The 17,166-nt window shown below is 49.9% G+C and overlaps 6 protein-coding genes across 6 annotated transcripts; 3 read left to right on the top strand and 3 right to left on the bottom strand.

The window, feature by feature from the left end:
- Window positions 1-545: 545 nt before the first annotated feature.
- On the bottom strand, window positions 546-943 carry BU25DRAFT_411713 (uncharacterized protein). The gene has a single exon (XM_033706623.1). The coding sequence runs from the start codon at window positions 865-867 to the stop codon at window positions 589-591; it is 279 nt and encodes a 92-aa protein (XP_033560489.1). The 5' UTR covers window positions 868-943; the 3' UTR covers window positions 546-588.
- A 97-nt stretch (window positions 944-1,040) lies between these two features.
- Window positions 1,041-1,798, bottom strand: BU25DRAFT_343929 (glycoside hydrolase family 11 protein; the record flags this gene model as incomplete). Its single annotated transcript, XM_033702976.1, has 2 exons — window positions 1,041-1,446; window positions 1,509-1,798. 2 exons carry the CDS (start codon window positions 1,796-1,798, stop codon window positions 1,041-1,043), a joined length of 696 nt encoding a protein of 231 aa, XP_033560488.1.
- Window positions 1,799-5,646: 3,848 nt separating this feature from the next.
- Window positions 5,647-6,988, top strand: BU25DRAFT_315347 (glycosyltransferase family 1 protein; the record flags this gene model as incomplete). The annotated part of the gene is made up of 2 exons (XM_033702188.1): window positions 5,647-6,642; window positions 6,689-6,988. Coding segments are annotated over 2 exons (1,296 nt in total), but the record flags the coding sequence as incomplete, so codon positions are not given.
- A 621-nt stretch (window positions 6,989-7,609) lies between these two features.
- BU25DRAFT_459439 (uncharacterized protein) lies at window positions 7,610-8,149 on the top strand (the record flags this gene model as incomplete). Its single annotated transcript, XM_033710280.1, has 1 exon — window positions 7,610-8,149. The coding sequence occupies one exon, from the start codon at window positions 7,610-7,612 to the stop codon at window positions 8,147-8,149; it is 540 nt and encodes a 179-aa protein (XP_033560486.1).
- Window positions 8,150-9,088: 939 nt separating this feature from the next.
- Window positions 9,089-13,129, bottom strand: BU25DRAFT_440693 (male sterility protein; the record flags this gene model as incomplete). The annotated part of the gene is made up of 4 exons (XM_033709194.1): window positions 9,089-11,708; window positions 11,758-12,154; window positions 12,206-12,751; window positions 13,066-13,129. The coding sequence occupies 4 exons, from the start codon at window positions 13,127-13,129 to the stop codon at window positions 9,089-9,091; spliced, it is 3,627 nt and encodes a 1,208-aa protein (XP_033560485.1).
- A 345-nt stretch (window positions 13,130-13,474) lies between these two features.
- Window positions 13,475-15,186, top strand: BU25DRAFT_343688 (MFS general substrate transporter; the record flags this gene model as incomplete). The annotated part of the gene is made up of 4 exons (XM_033702968.1): window positions 13,475-13,726; window positions 13,779-14,029; window positions 14,080-14,253; window positions 14,301-15,186. The coding sequence occupies 4 exons, from the start codon at window positions 13,475-13,477 to the stop codon at window positions 15,184-15,186; spliced, it is 1,563 nt and encodes a 520-aa protein (XP_033560484.1).
- Window positions 15,187-17,166: the final 1,980 nt, after the last annotated feature.

Raw genomic sequence — 17,166 nt, 5'->3', positions numbered from 1 at the left:
GTTACCGATGTTTGGAACCTGCGTCTTACCAACTACCTCATGAAGCGAGAACTTGACTACGAGTTGGTCAAGCGTAAAACACACCATTGTCCAAAGCAAGGGAACAATCTGCACCGTACATCAGCCATTGGGCTATTCTTTCGCTACTCAAAACCTCCTTCGTGATCCGTTCTGGGACGGAAAGCCTCTACTCATACTCGAACCAAAGCCGAAGAGCTATAAAGACATTCAGAACATCCAGCTCAACACCTTCGTGTCAGACGTCCATCAATCCGGCGGTCTGGACGATATCAAGGAAGAGGAGTTCCTCGTTGCTCTTGCCCCGCAAGTCCGCAGTCTCATTCTTAACATGGCAATTCCTAAGCACGTCTCCGCTTTTCCAGAGCAGTAGATACAGAGCAGCGTGAAAGAGGAAATAGAAATGCTAGTGATACTTGTGTGGAAGGTAATTGCCAAAAAAAAGCCGTTCGTCTCAACTATTGGCGTCAGCCATTCCCTTCTACTGGAGTGGTGGAAGTACGAGTCAACTTTCCTGCAAATCATTCCGTTGCACGCCCAAATAATCACGGGTACTATGCTCTTGTTGCGCTACCTGGATTGGTGATGAGGTAAATCAGGAACTAAGAAGGGATGATTATTGGGGTGGTGTTTACTATCGTCGACGCGAGCAAGATGACAGAGGATAGCGTGGGAAAGAGTAAGATGACGAGGAGGGAACGTGCGCTGGAGCGGGTCAAGGGTGTTTGGAGGCAGGTGATTAGTGGGCGACCTGGAAGGAAGGATTGCTGGTGTAGTGCGCGTCGGTGACAGACGCGATGCCTTCGGTTCGCTTCTGCCGGGTAGCCGAAGCACGACTCGCAGGTTCATGGGGGTGTTGCGTGTTACTTATCTGCCGACACCTTGGACAGAGGGATGCATTGTATCCTCAACTACTTTGCACACATCCCTCCCACCTTTCGTCTCGAGATACTGCAGCACTCCAGTGTTACCATACTGGTTTCATCTTTCGCCCTCCTCGTCCTAAAATAGCAGCAATCCATCTAGCTCGTCTGCACATAAATCTCCGAACTCCCACTACTCTGGTACCCTTCGGTCGCCACAATCTGATAATAGTGTGTCCCCAACGACATCCCATACCCGGCCCAAGCATTGAAGTGATTCTGCATATTCACGCTACCACTGCTGCGTTTCGACTGGCGGACAGACCAATACTGTTGAAAGGTCCTTGTGCCATCGATTGACGGCTGGTTGGTGCGAGTGGAGACCGAAACGTCATAGTTGCCGCCGTCGGTATAAGTGCTTCCTTTGCGCTGTGCACCGCTGCTGGGGTTGTACGTGCCATAATTCTCGACGATGTAGTACTCGACCAGCGGGTTGCGCGTCCAGCCGTAGACAGCGAGGTAACCGTTGCCTGCTGGCTGGAAAGAACCGCCGTAGTTGATCGTTCTTGATTTAACACATTACTTAGCATGACCTCGAGTGAATGGAGAAGCGGAATGACTACTTACCGGCCAGTGCCTGGGTTCCATCCCTTCCCGCCAACAAAGTTCCCGGTGTTGCGCCAGGTTACGGAATACTTGCTGCCTTCGCCCATGGTGTATTGTGCGTAGCCGCCACCGTCGGACCACCATGAGTAGAAGTAGCCGTTGTGGTAGCCTTCGGAGTTGGCGGTTGTTTGGCGCTTCGAGAGGGCTGTGGTGATGTTGACGTCTGCTTGTTCGGTAAGGACGTCAAGGGGCGCGCTGAGTGCGCCGAGAGCCGCGGTGCAAGCGAGGATGAGAGAGGTGAATGAGACCATTGTTGAATGTCTGGAACACAGCTTCTGATCTTGCTGATCGATTCTTCTGCGCGGTATCGAGTTGATATGGCTGATGCCCAGAGCTAGTTGAGCCTGAATACTGGGTTGAATGTTCGAGAACGAGTGCTTGCCTCATGAGTCGGCGAGGTGTTTCCAGATGTAGTTGATGATTAGATTAATCTGTGTGACAATGGCTGTTCTCCCAAGGCAATTCGATGGGGATGTCTCGGTTGATTTACTTATGCCCAGCCCTACTGCAACCGGTGGTGTTTTGACCCCCCTGTTTCCCCACAAACTCGGTGGAGTCGCCGAGAGAACAAGGGTCAGGTACAGAAGGAAACGGCAGTTTGATGGGTCCTTTCGTCTTTTTGTGCGGGTAAGACGAATATTAAAACGAAGTGGAACGTGAATTTTCCAGGACCATGGATGCAAGTGCACATGCTGGAATATTCTGAAGAATATGAAAAGCCATCATGCTATTATGGGACATAAAATAGGCCGTGATCCAGCTGAGGCTTGGTTGCGAAAGAAATCGTCCATGTAAATCCACACAACCAACGAAGTATGGGTATTAGTGAGTTACTTTGGTGTCCAATAGAGTTAGAGAAAAAGATGATTTATACATGCCTTCCGACGTTTTACCTAGCCACCATCTTCTGTGAGCGTCTCCCGTAGTCTCTAGAGAATAATACACCAGCCTGTTGGCCTCGTTCTCTGCCTGAGCGGTCGACAGGTCAAACCGAGTCTGAAAAGTGTACGAACGCTCTACCTGCTTGTCCTCTCTATCTTGGACGGCAGTAAAGAGATAGAATATCTCTGTTCCGGGCGGTGTAAGCTCATAGCTCGTCTCCTTGTCCTTGCCACCATCGGCCTTTGATAGCTTCTCCAGTGTCAGAGTGACCTTCTTGCAGTTCATCGTGATGTTTGCATCTGCAGGACGGGGGAGGCCTGGAGGGCTCATGGTCTCGAGATCGCCTGTAAGGAGAATCTGTAGTGTTTCCAGATAGAACGCGTAAAGTTTGTGTGTAGGGCTTCTCCAGCCACCAGAGACGGGCACTTGTACGATGACGTTGCGAACCCAGCCAAACAGCGGATGCAGAAGTCCGAGTATCATTTTCCTGGATATATTAGGATTGAATGATGGCTGCTATGTGATGATCGTTCAAAAAACAGTCAGTAGCAGTGTTTCTGTTAGCTGCTGGGCATTATCGTTGGTTAGGAGACAAGACTTCATCTCAACCTTCGGTGGTAATCGGTCAAGCATGTCCTTATGCAGTTGGCGGCAGGAGAAGAACGCTCAGTTCCAGTCGATTGTTGCCGGTCAAAGGATCATATAGCTGCAAACGTGCAAGCGAAGCTCGATGGGTAGGCTGAGGAGTGGGCTCTGGGGTTGAGGAGAGATGGGTCAAGCATGCAACGCTATGCATCGACCGGTTGCGGCATCGTTTGTGCCGGCTTTTCAGTGTCTCCGGGTTTTCCGTCATTCTTTTGGTCGGCTTCATTAGGGCGTGCAACAATTCGTGCCTAACTAAGCTGAAATGAGGTAATCGACCCACCATTCATCCCCCTAATACAATATTCATACAAATCAATGAACAGTGAGGTTTGGGACGTCATATTGGGTCAGTTTGATGCAATTTTCAAGATGAATCTATTAGGATAGGTGCTGAGTCTTGTATAAAGATATTTTGTGGTGTTGTAGGAGTCACCAGACCTTGCTGCGGATCTTCTCTCCACCATTTTCATAGAGATGTCTACATCTATCAGGCATCTCAATGATGCTGGACTTCTGTAATATACTTGGATTTGTGGGGGTTTTAAGGTGGCTTTGGAACAGGAAGCATCTCAGAATTGTCATTGTAGAGCCCCAGAGGGCCTTTGTAGTACCAATTGATTCCCCCATACATGTATAGAGTAAGAGGACTCTTCTTCTTCTGTCTCTTCTTGCATAGGTTAGATGAATACTGTTGCATCTTGAATCTCCTAAGTACTCTGGATCTTTGAAACCTCTCTGTTGGATTGAAGTGAGCCTCACTGTTGAAGTCGTGCCTTAAGCAAAGCTCGTAGACACTATTCAATTGGTTCTCGGGGATGAGCGGAGGTACAGGGAGTCCGTAGGGGTTGCCAGTCACCTAAGCAAAGCTCGGGTGGTCAGGGGTAGACTATCCGGGCGGGTTGTAATAACCTTCGTAATAGTCAGGTAGTCGCCTAGTCAAAGATCGTGGCGACTGGTTGCAATGAGTAGTACAGAGTATACTGTCTGGCTCGAGAGCAAGTGAGATTCCAATAACAAAGTTGATTGACGAGGTTGAACAAGATGCCATAAGAGCAGCGTGTCTACTTGTTATATACTTTAGCAGGAGGGTTGCTCAGATCGCTCGGTATCGAGTATACTGCTCGTACCAAGTATACTGACGCGGCCTAACTGCTCGAGTTGCTCGACTGAGATTGATGATCATACTGAGTATCGCTGACGCGGCCTCACTGCTCGGGTCGATCGATAATACAGTTCCTCGGCTCTTCCCGTATCGTTGCGTCGTCCTGTTCGTTCAGTGTTGTTTTGCGAGTTGCTCCTTGATCGTAACAGCCTGGTGGCAGTGCCAATCGATCCCCACACACACACCCTATAAGCGTCACCCGGGCACGATTGCCATCTTGAGTAGTTGCTGTAACCTCCTTCTTCTCCCACATACGTTTGCTGAACACGTGTTTGGTCCTGGTGGTGACTCCGATCATGAAGCCCTTCTCATCCATATTGTATGTGTGCTCAGCATCAACGTTGTATTGGGCGATTTTGGACTGCAAAAGGTTGAAATAGAGCTTGTATTTGGTATACTAATCGGCGTTGTGGCGATTGCTGTCCATACCCGTTGAGTATTGAGAGATGAGATGGATCGAGTGGTTGTTGATGAAGCGGGTAACCCAGCTCTTGCTGACTGGCTCTGTGGCTATTGACGACGCAAAATTTACTATCATTTCTCTTGTAGGTGGAAAATGTGGAGCAGTAAGCTCTTCTATATACCTGACAAGCTCCTCTTCCTGTTGTGGAGTAAGCTTCTGCTGGTTGGTGTTCTTGGTCTCTCGATCAGTTAGTATTTGCTTGTGTTTCCGCGACAAGGTTGTGCGATTAACACCATGCTAATCTGCAATATGCTGGTATACAAGTGTTTCGCTTGGCTTCAAATTTTCAATTTCCTCAAGCGCTTCTTTGATACCTGTCATGGTTGCTGAGATATTATGTGTTGAAGTATAGGTGTGTTTTAGTGATCGCGGTCGGCACGCGCACAGAAACGGTATCTCATCTCAACTTAGTTCGGGCACGAATTATTGCACGCCCTAATGTCGCGTCAGGTCGTGGAACACCGAATGCCCGCTCGCATCATGTAACCCTTCCTATCTCCTTACTTGTTTGTCACTTTGCATGTTGTACCATGTCATAGTCAGTGTGGTATCTGGATTCAGCCGTCCAATACGGTCGCGTACACATGAGGCTGTAGGTAAGACTGCTGTCAGCACTAGGCCAACAGCGACTCCGTCACTGGTAGTGGAAACCTCTACAAGGTGAGCAATGCAGTCAGTAATGAAGATCTATTCGGACACGCGATACAGGTAAGATTCAAAACCTCGCCTTTTGTCTCGTCTACCATTACCTTCCAGTCGCTCTGCCTCTCATCATGGCGCTCTCTCAGCGACTCTTCGTTTGGGTCATTGTGCCACTCGTTGCTCTAATTGTAGTGCAGATCTACGTGCTTGACTATCTACAGCTAGCAAGCCTCAATCTTTTCTTTTCCGGAAAGATACCTGCACGTTCAGACACACCAATCGTCGTCTCGGCCTTCACGCACTGGTCACATTTTGAGAAGATCTCAAAGCTTGCAGTTGTTCTTGCTGAACTTGGCTACCCTATTATCTTCGTTACTGGTCGAGTATTTGAGAAGGATGTCGAAGGCCTGCACCCTCGAATCACTTTCCATCCGTTGGTCGATGGCGAGGATAAGATGAGCACGGAAGACTTCAGCACCTACGCATCGAAGACGCCAGGTCTAGAGCGAGAGATGTTCATCACAAAGGTTGCTCTCATTGGAAGTATGGACCCGGCGCACGACACCTTGCAACAAGTCTTTCAAGACTTCCGCCAAAGACATGGCGACAACAAGCCGTTGGTCTCGCTCTTCGACACGCCGGTTATTGGTCATCACCCGATCTTGCTCGGTGCCCCAGGCATCAAGCCAGACGCAAGCATTATCATCAACTGTCACCCTTTGATGATGAATTCGAATGACAGCTTTCCGTTCTATGTAGGCAAAGCGCCACATACGGGCCCAGATGCGAAGGCTGTTCATCAGCAAGCGATCCTAGATCAGCGGAACGACCACCAGACCTTCACACTTAGTACCTGGTACTGGGAGGCTTTGAATGAACGTGGAGCACAGACGAACCTTTATTTGATGGACTCGATGCACGCTGTGACTGATCAGATATTGTCGCTTGGCGTACCCGAATTCGAATTCCCTCGCAGTGATCTCCGACCCACCGTTCATTATTTTGGCGCAATGAAGAAGCCAAAGAAGCTGAATGCTGGGCATGTGGATCTTCCCAGCTGGTGGAACGAGATTGTGGAAGCGAAGCAGCAAGGGAAGAAGATTGTTGCGGTCAGCCAAGGCACAATCGAGACGGATCTAAACAATCTGGTGCTGCCGACATTGGAAGCACTGAAGCACAGAGAGGATGTGCTAGTTATCGCAACCACTGTCGCGATTGATCCAGTCGATGTGCCCGACCTTATCCTGCCACAGAACGCACGAGTGGCGAAGTTCGTGCCTTATGATCTTTTGTTACCTATGGTAAGCTTCACAATTCTATCTTGCCTTCAAGATTAACAAATGACAGGTTAATGTTCTGGTGAACAACGGTGGATACGGTGCCGTCATACAAGCTCTTGAGCATGGAACCCCTTTGGTCGTCGGTGGTGAAGGCCAAGACAAAGCCATTACTAATGCAATTGTCCAATGGTCCGGTGTTGGCATTCACGTCGGCGGCCGGTCCCCCGGCATCGAGAATATCCGTAAGGGCGTCGAAAAAGTTCTGGCTGACGATTCATACAAGCAGAAAGCCAGAATGATGAGCAAAAACTTTGAAAGGTATGATGTTGGGACTGTTGTTGATGGTGTCATCCAAGGTGTCGTCCGAAACTGGGCAAAAAAGCAACGTTGATCGACATATTGTTGCAAACCTGCAAGTATTGCTGTTTATAACTACACTGTCTCGAACAAAGCAGTCTACAGCGGTTTCATACACGATGCGGCCTTACAATGCACTGTGTTACCAGCTTAGCTTCTCTCCCCACTTTTACCATTCTACATACATAAATAGCTTCCCTCCTTCATAGCTATTCAATCAACCCAGTTCCTCATGTTCCCTACGCTATACGTGACACAATGTGTGGCTATTGTCATCACCAACATTTCTTCTTGTGTTCCAGCTCTACCACTTTGACTCAAGTTTAGCATGTCCAACACAGAAAGCGCCATGGCGCACGATCTACCAAATCTCGCAACACTGCCTTTCGAACTGCGCTTTAGCATGTATCAGCACATCTCACCTGCACTAGAGGCACCAATCTCTAACTACCAGGAATGTTGCTGGCCAACAAATCCTTACTGCGAGAAGCTGAGTCTGAGTTGGCGAAGCAAATGCGTCACTTTATCAGTGACATAGCACTCGCATGAAAAGACACCTACGGAACCGAGCTTCATATTAATCAGCCTCATGGCCTTGCTGGACTAGGGAGCGTCACAGTATCTACCAACAATGGATCAAAGTGTAATTACGAAGCTGTCAAAACCTCGACGCAAGCCAGTCGACCTGCCTAGCAAAGCCACAAAAACTGACCATGTCGGTCAAAACACCACATCACAGCAGTTAGATGTCACTTCGTTGATATCGCGCTTAGAAGTGTGGCACCTTGCAGAGACAGCTCCTGATCCATCTGCGGCAGAGAAATTCATCAACATCGCCGAGCTTCGAATTATGCTCTACAATGGGATGGCCAATTCTGCTTCAAATCCAGTCCGTAGTTTCTCTGAATTCTTCCTTGCGTCTAAGACTGTGTATGCCGAAGCTGAGACTGAGGGTGTCAAGTTCCGCATAAAGTACATCGAAGCAGAAGAGGCAAAGTGGTCGAGGTTCTACGGAGATAACTTCTTCATCGGTAGGCCGCACGGCTTCCGCGACCTGAACACTGCTACTGTCAAACTGTTCCGTGAAATTTTCAGGGGTATTGACACTGGTGATTGCAAAACCAGTTTCGAGTGCAACTACGGTCGTTTTCGAGCACAATGTGTCTTGTAGTGTGAGCCTCCAAATTGTGTTATACGGTATGTTGCAGTAAACCGTCTGGAATTGTGTGTAGCTCCGGATGACTTTGCAGCTCCCATACGCATCCATCATGACTACATATCCAGTCCCCGTGACGGGATGAATGGGACTCTCGATGGGGCCCAACTAGCAACGTTGTGACGGTTTATGGAGTGAAGAGGTCATGTCTGCCATGTGTGCTGGTGCAGTGCTCTTGCCTGTTCCAACAGCACTTTCTGGCTGCACGACAGATACGTCATGTAAACAGACCCCGCTGGGGGTCGAGTGAGAGAACAGAAAAACACAACAATATACCGATTTTACTGCTTCGCGCAGTTACCCCTGATTTAATGCTCTGCGCGGTTACACCTTCATTTATTTGCATCTACTGCAACAAACGTTCCCCTGGAGCAAGAGGTAACATTCCTTCACTCATCCGCTAAGAGCTTGGCAGCTGGTTTTCTACTGGGGGAGTCAAAACACTGAAAGCTTCGATTGTTCTGAGAACGATATAATTGCAAAGTTAATGAAGCGCCTGCAGGGCTGAGAGTGTGCGATGATCCAAGAAGCAGGGCTCAACGTTGGAGTGGTGGCAACCCAGAACCCAAACACAAACAAGGAGGAGGATGTAAAGAGATGACAGCGAGGTGTTAGCTTTGTCGCTCAGGTTGACCGAGGAAACATCAGGAATAGGTATCGAGACGACATCTCGGTTCACAAGTGCATCCTCCTAAGCGCCAGTCATACAGTTACAACAAACGTTTAAATATCTTAGTTGACCTCAATTAGCGCCAATTGGTTGCGTTACTGATATGGTCGTTCGTTTTGGTGATCGAAACTGTATGGATCTAAATATTAGAAGCGCCTGTACCATTCCCTTAATAACGCCAGGTGAGTGCATATATGGGTTCTGTACCCTGCAACAAGCGCCATCTAAGCACCAAACATCTTCAAGAGAGCCTCAACTTCCTCGATAACTTTCTCAACACTCTGACCGGCATCGACAGGTAGCACATCCAACTCATCTGCAGATGGCGCGCCGTAGATAGCAACCTGACTTTTGACCATCTCGGGCTTCATGTAGTGCGGGTCACGGCTCTGCATACGACGCACAAGTTCTTCCTGCCCAGCCTGAAGATCTACGAAGACGACCTGTACATCTTGTGACTCTATAGCGCGGAATTTGTCGCGGTACTGCTTCTTCAGCGCAGAGCAAGAGACGACGACCTTCTCATAGCCCAGATCGTTGACAGTCTCGAGGGCACGCTTGTTTAGCCTGTCGAGCCAAGGCGCGCGATCATCATCGCCGAGCGGAATGCCGGAGGCCATCTGCTCGACAGCACTGCAGGAGTGCAGTTTGTCGCCTTCAACAAAGGGTGCCTTGAGGGTAGCACTGAGGTGCTTCGCAACTGTCGACTTGCCACTGCCACATGGGCCGGCAACGACAATGACTTGCTTCATCTTCTCAGCAGTGCTAGAGGAAGGCTGCTTCCATGCGCCGGACTTGAACTGATCGACGAAGGTCTTGACAAAAGATGCGTCGAGTACTGGTGCGTTGTCTAGAGCGGGCGACCATTGACGCGCGACTGCGGTCTCGTAGGTTCTCGATGGGCCAAAGGTATCCTTGTCGTACTTGGAGGCGAAGAAGTCTACAAGCTTGAAGGTGGGGTTGGCAACAACATCGTTGCTGGAGTTGCGCAATCGCTCGACCCACTCCTTCGGCTCAACCTCGTCGAACTCCAGTCCAGCTTGTCGCAGAGCAGGGAGGAGATCGTTAGTCCATGAGAATGTCTTTGCGTTAGTGACGTTGGCAACAATTGGCTCAGCGTTGCTGAGAGAGATCTCAGAGACGGCTTTTGCGATGATGTCAACCGGTGTCCAGCTGGGAGACTCCTGCAGCTTGGGCAGTGCACCGATGGTGAGCGCGGACTGCATCATGAGAGGGATGGCCTCGTCCTTGTTCCAGACACCGTGAACAGTGTCAGCGACGATTTGACCGACCCGAAGCACCCTAGCCTTGACACCAGCCTGGTTGGCAGCCGCCACGCAAAGGTTTTCTGCCACACACTTGCTTTGAGCATAACCCATGCCTTGAGCCCAGTCCAACTGTGCGACCTGTTCTGGCGTGACCATACTTGGGCATCTTGCGACAGTGCTAACGGAAGAGCAGAAGTCGAAAGTCGCTTTGGATGCAGGGGTGGCGAGACAAAGGTTGACAAGATGGTTCACACCAGCGATGCAGTCCCTTTCAAAGGATGGCAGACCCCAATTGAAGTTGACGGCCCATGCACAGTGGATGACATTGGTCACCTTCTCGGCAATGGCCTCGTAGGTCGCAGTAGGCAGCCCCAAGTGAGCGTCGGAGAAATCCGAAGGCAGGGTATTGATCTTTGCGCGCGCTTCCAAAGACATGGTATGGTAGATCTTGCGCTGGAGAAGCGATTGTGTAACACGATGGGCCGCCTCCTTACCGCTCTTTGCGCGGACAAGGCAGTGGACAATCTCGGTGTCGGCGCGAGACACTAACTGCGCAAGAACATGAGCACCAAGCGAGCCGGTAGTACCTGTAAGAACCACAGTATGCTTACGAGCAGGCTTGAAATCGCTGTACTTGGCGATGAGGTCCTGCATGGTTTCTTCGACCGAGGTCTGCTCTTCCACCACCCCAGCGCGGAGGCTGTCAAGATGACCGCTCAGGGAAGCGATGGATGGGTACTCAAAGACGACATTCTCGCCGAGCTTGTTGTTGCCGATGTCGACAGTCTTGAGAATGTCTGTGCGAATCAAGATGGACTGCAATGAATCCAGGCCAAGCGAGAAGAAGTCGGCAATTCGATCAATGTCTTCTGCCTGGGGAAAATATTTGGTAACAATGGAACGGATAAAGGCCTCCAGCTCAGGTATGTCGAAGGCTTTAAGATCTCCCTGTGCGGTTGCTGCCAGGTCGTATGCGCTTTCGATTTCGGGCGCAAACTGCTTGTAGAACGCTTGCCTGATGATGCTGCCTTTGTCTGTTCGAGGAAACTGGCAATCATGTGGTAGCACCTGAATCATATGTCGGGTAATCCTAGCATATGCTTCGGCTGTTCGATTGGCTTCTTCGATCACTGGCCAAATTTGGTCGATGATCTTGTCGCTCGACAAGCCAGTTGTCGCAGGACTGGGAACAACGAGCATTCCAAGATATGGGCGGGCAGCGCCAAACACCACTGTCTCAGTGACAGCTTTGTGCGAGCGGATCGTTCCTTCCATCATGACAGGATTGAACTTCTCGCCATTCACGAGGACAATGGTATCGTCGAGTCTTGCAACGTATTTCCAAGCTTTCTCGATTGTTGGGTGCGGCTCGAAGAGGTCTTTCGTGGCGTAGCTACCGTCAGGCCTGTTGGATGCAACCTTAGATGGCCACCCAGGTAGTACGGTGCATTCGTATAGGTTCGGACTTTGTGGAATCCACTTGAGGAAGGGCTGAAGTTTTGGCGACTCCCGGACGTAGTTCCAAGCTTTGTCACCATCAGGTCGGAAAGATGTCATGAGCTGACCAACTTCAGTGCTACGTCTATGTTAGTAGCAATCCTTGATATCGTGATTGAGTAACCCACGCTCCGTAGTGACCAACGAGCTTAACTCCGTTGTCAACGAGCAGGTTGCCCAGTGTGTCTGGGCAAGCGCTACCACCGTACATAACGATCTTGAGCTGTTGCAATAGTGCAATACCCTCATCAGTTTCCGCAAGAAGCTTCAACGCGTATGGAACACCATAGAAGATCTCAAACTGATGCTTTCGTAAGATCGAAGTCAAGTACGGTTGTGTGAGCGGTAGGTCTGCGTTGTAAATGTGGATGGACTTTCCGGAGTAGATGGCACGGAAGAAATTGCAAATACCATGGTTATGGTACAAAGGCAGAGTGATGAATGCCTTCATGTCCATGTGGATTCCGTAGTTCGCAATGCAGCTCCTCTGAGGCTGATAGATGGGCTTGGGAAGACCAGTCGAACCTGTCAAAGTCAGTAACAGTCATCCCAAAATGAGAGGAATTTGATACGTACCACTAGAGTGGATGATGTACACATTGTTGGATGCCTCCACGTTGTGATCAAGCTGGTAGTCCAAACGGGTGTCTGCGTGTACTTCGATAGGGAAGTCGAACAATGACTGCTTGGCAATTTCCTCGACGTAGACAGATGGCATGTTCGCTTGTACATCGGCAGCGGTCTGTAAGAACCGTGCATCTGCCAACAGGTATGTCGCACCAGTAGTCTCGATTAATGACTCGATAGCCAGCTGTGATATCCTTGTTGACAAGAACAGAACCGTGTGACCAAGCTTGGTAAGAGCGAGCATGGTGACTGCATATTCGAAGTTGCTGGGCCCAAGCAGAGCCACGGTGGTAGGCTTGGCATCTGAGCTCGTCCTTGTTGGGATGAAAGTCTGGTAATGCCTCGCAACCCGGTAGGCGAATACATCCAGCTGTTGCATCGAGTAATCAACAAAGTCGACACCTGAGCTTGGGTAGGCGACAATGGTGGCATGAGGATATGTGCGTGCTCGGTGCCGTATCAGCGCATCGACTGTCTGAATAGGTGCATCGTCAACTGTGTCGATGCGCTCGACAGTCGTTGTAATGGACTTTGATGGGGTGGATGGTTGAGGAGTGGGAAGTGCTATCTGTGCTGGTGCCATGGTTTAGGTGGACTGCAGAAGCAGATAGCAAACAGCAGGGAATGAACAGATGAGCTGAGTGAAGAAGACATGATGGATGATGGACCCTCTTTAACATTGAAGTTGCTGCAATGGTAGTGTGTCTGTGCCGAAAGATTGTGGGGAAGGTGGTTGCTGAGGTCTGAAGGAAAGCGCGACCGGGTCGGGGGAAGCTTGCCGCTAAGGACGCACAAGCGCTCAAGCGCACATACGGATTTTGATATGATTGGTGCGGTATCAGATGTTATTTCGCAGCGGTTTCGACTATTCATGAGCACCGAGAAATCCGTCAAGCTAAACAGTCTGAATCTGCGTTTTCTCACTGCCGGCCACTGACCCGAGGTCTTAGCGCCTCCCCAGACAATAACGGCTGCCTCCGCATCTCGATGCCACGACAAGCTGGGGATGGCTCGTATGCATGGGTTCTCCGCACTGTCGACTCCACAGTCCCAACCTGTCACTTGCACGTAGGTCACCGCAATCTATAAGATCATTGTCTCCGGACGTGCTGTGGAATGCATCATCACAACCTCCTCAACGAGCTTCGCAGAGACTGCCTACCCCTTGCATCTTGATTTGTATCTTCTTTCCTTCCAGCATCATCTTATTTAGCCACCATGACCGCTATTGAGAAGAACGAGATCTCGTACGTCGACGAAAAGTCGGAGTCCGTTTATGACACGAAGGCACACCAGATCGTCCAGATCGACAACTTCCAAGTTCTTGGTCTTCACCCAGACGATGCAGAATTCTACACAAACTATTCCGAGAAGAAGAGGAGGAAGGTCATCCGCAAGGTTGACGTTCGCTTGGTCCCTATGTTGGCTGTTCTCTACCTTATCTCCCACATCGACAGAGCCAACATTGGCGTACGTAGCGCAATCAGCCGACCATCGAAGCGCACTTACTGATCTGCTACAGAATGCAAAGATTGAAGGCATGGTCACTGATCTGAAGCTCAGTAATATAGAGTGGAACGTTGTGCTCTCTGTTTTCTTTGTGCCATACATCCTACTGGAGGTCCCATCCAACATGCTCTTGAAGAAGTTCAAGCGCCCATCAGTCTACCTTGGTATTCTCATCGTCGCATGGGGCATCATCATGACCTGCATGGGTGTGGTCAAGGACTTTGCTAGTCTTCTGGCCACTCGTATCCTGCTTGGTGTGTTTGAGTAAGTTCATGCCAATCAGATTTCCCACTACCTGGCTGACACAGTTGTAGAGCTGGATTCTTCCCCGGTGCCGTCTACCTCTGCTCCTACTGGTACATGCCCAAGGATCTGGCGACACGTATCTCATACTTCTACTGCGCTTCGGCTCTTTCTGGCGCATTCAGTGGTCTCCTTGCGGCTGCCATCGCCAAGATGGATGGCGTTGGAGGCTATGAGGGATGGAGGTGAGTTCGTTTATATTAAGGTTGGATTGATTGTTGACTTTGCATAGATGGATCTTCCTCCTCGAGGGTATCGCCACTGTCATCCTTGGTGTTTCTTGCTTCTTCCTGCTCATCGACTCCCCTGCTTTGAGCGGAAGGTGGCTGGAGCCCGATGAGATCCGATTCCTTGAGCTGCAAAAGTTCATCAAGGATGGCGGCAAGTTTTCCGAGGAGAACCAGGAGAAGTTCCGTTGGAACGACCTGAAGATGGTCTTGAGCAACTGGAGGTTGTACATGCAGGCGTACATCTTGCTTTGCATCTCAGCCTGCTCATACGGAACCAAGTTCACCCTGCCCACGATCACCAAGGGCATGGGCTTCAACAACACCAACGCTCAGCTCATGACTGTCCCACCATACGTCTGTGGTGCTATCAGCTCAATCGTCTTCGCGCGTCTATCTGATAGGTTCTACTGGCGTCTTCCCTTCGTTGCCATTCCACTGTCGTTGATCGCCATTGGTTACTCGATCATCATTGGTTTCCAGGGTAACCTGCGCGCCAACCTCGGCCCCTCCTTCTTCGCCATCATCCTTACCTGTATTGGTATTTACCCCGTCCAGCCCGCTGGAAGTTCTTGGGCGGCCAATAACTTGGCACCCAGCTCTCGTCGTGCTATTGGTGTTGCCTTCAACATCTGTATCGGCAACATCGGTGGAATCGTTGGCAGCTACATGTACCTTGAGTCGGAGAAGCCCAAGTACAACACTGGTTTCGGTCTGTCGCTCGCTTTCGGTGCCTCTGGATTCATTGTTGCCTTTTTGTTGGAAGCGTCCTACAAGTGGGGCAACTCCAAGAAGGCTAGGCTTGACGAGGATGAGATCAGAGCGAAGTACACTGACAGGGAACTTCTCGAGATGGGTGACAAGTCGCCCCTCTTCAAGTATATTTTGTAGTGCATGAGACATGGAGCGGGCATCGGGCTAGAACACTGGCCTGAGCCCGGCAAGGAGATAACCATGACAACGCTGAGAACCATCTGCATTTCATAAATTCAACTTTAGACGTAGCATAGATTTCGCTTCAATGAATGATGATGCTATCCATCTGGGTTTGTCCGACGCTCACAGTTCTTATCTGGGATCGCTCATGGTCGTCGTCTTCGCAGTAGAGAGGTAGCGTCCAGAGACCCTCGGCTAGAACCAGCGGTCTGCATATAAATGCTCTTTCATATGGAGGTATATACTACGCTTTTCCGCGCTGTCTGTAACTTTTTTAGCAGACTTAAAGACCACAGTGTCGAGAGCTGACGTTACTTCGCGGATCGTCGCTATACACGCGGACAAAGCCACATCTCGCAGCAATGGCCAATGTACCAGAAGACTGGCGTAACCGCAAATTATCGTTGTGGAAGGATTGAGATGATTTGATTGATCTGATGAGCTATGGCAAGGATCGGTCGGGACTATATAGTGGAAAGGAATAGCAGTGATAGGATGGGGAGACAAACTGCACTAACCAAATGAACTGGACAATCAGTGCAGCGGACCGCTGGCGAACAGTCTTCAACTGAAATAGTTGAGAATGGAAGGGTTGCACAAGGCTAGCTGGTTTTGTCGGTGTCAAAAACGTTGGGGCTGCCCTTGCTCACTCTGCGACCTTGGATAAAAGCTCTCTCGCTATGATTTTCTGGAGAGTAGCACCAAGCTCTCATCTTGGATACACTATTCGGGAAATACTTTCAAGTGTCTGTGCGAGCTTTGCGGTAGCCATGAAGAAGTCCATGTAGGAATTGCTACCATCATCGATCCGTGGTCCGCCACAGTCATTACTTTGTCGTTAACATTATCAGGCAGACGCTGTGTAATATCGGCGATATTGTAATGCAGGGGGTGGCGAATGCGAAGTACAGCTGCATGTATAGGGTGTACGCAGCTCAGAACACCCTCCTTTCGCATTGTGGATGAAGATAATCCAGGCTTTCGGAGGGTAGCCCATGTGATTCCTTGTCCTCATACAACTCAGGAGCAGCGATCACAGATCATGCTCCACCAAAGGGGTGCTATGCCTGTCTGTACCTCCTACTCATGAGAAGATAGTGCGTCAATAGAAGCAAGAGCTGATCAAACTCCACTGCTGTCGTGTCGGTTTGTTTCTCTGCTTTTACGAGCGCGCGGGCGACGGGTCTGCTGATTTGCGGGGTCGTGGGCGACAGTGTGCGGGCCGAGTACTGCGTCACTTGCGTTGACTGTGCGGTCGGGCACGATGCTTTGCTGGATAAAACCTGTTCACTTTCACCCCAAATCTTACTATGCCATACCCTTGGCCGAGGAAGTAATTGTATCACGAGAAAATGGTCATACCTACTTTGGTTCGAAGGTGCACAAGCCCAGAAGACTTTCTCAAGTGGAAGTTGGAATGCTCTTGTGAAGCTTGGTGGCATGGGGTAAGTGTGCGAAGAGAGATTCAAAAGCAATAGAAAAGTAGTGGGAAAGAAAATTGAGGTAAGAGACGAATTTACGAGTAGTAAGGCTGTTTCCGTGATTCTAGACGGTCTCTCACCTTGCCAGCACAGGCCAGATCTCGGAAAAAGTTACAGGGTATCCAACCGGCTTGATGTCGCCTTCATCTATGATCTCCTTCTTGGTGTAAGCTCTTCGCACCAGCAAGCTAGGTAGTGAGACATGCAAAGGTTGGCAGAGGGTGTGAGTGTGAGCGACCGTTTTTCGATGTCCATAAGAACGGTTTGCTACAGTCGTCCCGCTTTTCACCACCTGTCCCTCTTACACTCCTCGCAGCTAAATTCTATACCAAGTTTCCCTTCTTCAATTTCTCCAAATACCCTCCAAGGTGGCAGTATAATCAGATATCTGCATCCACCTCCAATAGCCCCAAGGGCGGTACGTCGCGACTTCGGAGAATCACCTACTGCCAGG

The sequence above is a fragment of the Macroventuria anomochaeta genome (genome assembly GCF_010093625.1).
Source record: "Macroventuria anomochaeta strain CBS 525.71 unplaced genomic scaffold BU25scaffold_21, whole genome shotgun sequence".
NCBI classification, from domain to species: Eukaryota; Fungi; Ascomycota; class Dothideomycetes; order Pleosporales; family Didymellaceae; genus Macroventuria; species Macroventuria anomochaeta.
The sequence above is the reverse complement of the archived record's forward strand: the minus strand, read 5'-3'. Positions and strand labels throughout refer to the sequence as shown.

Coding starts and splice junctions, on each gene's coding strand:
- BU25DRAFT_411713 (XM_033706623.1), bottom strand. CDS start 867: ATGAACCTGCGAGTCGTGCTTCGGCTACCCGGCAGAAGCGAACCGAAG.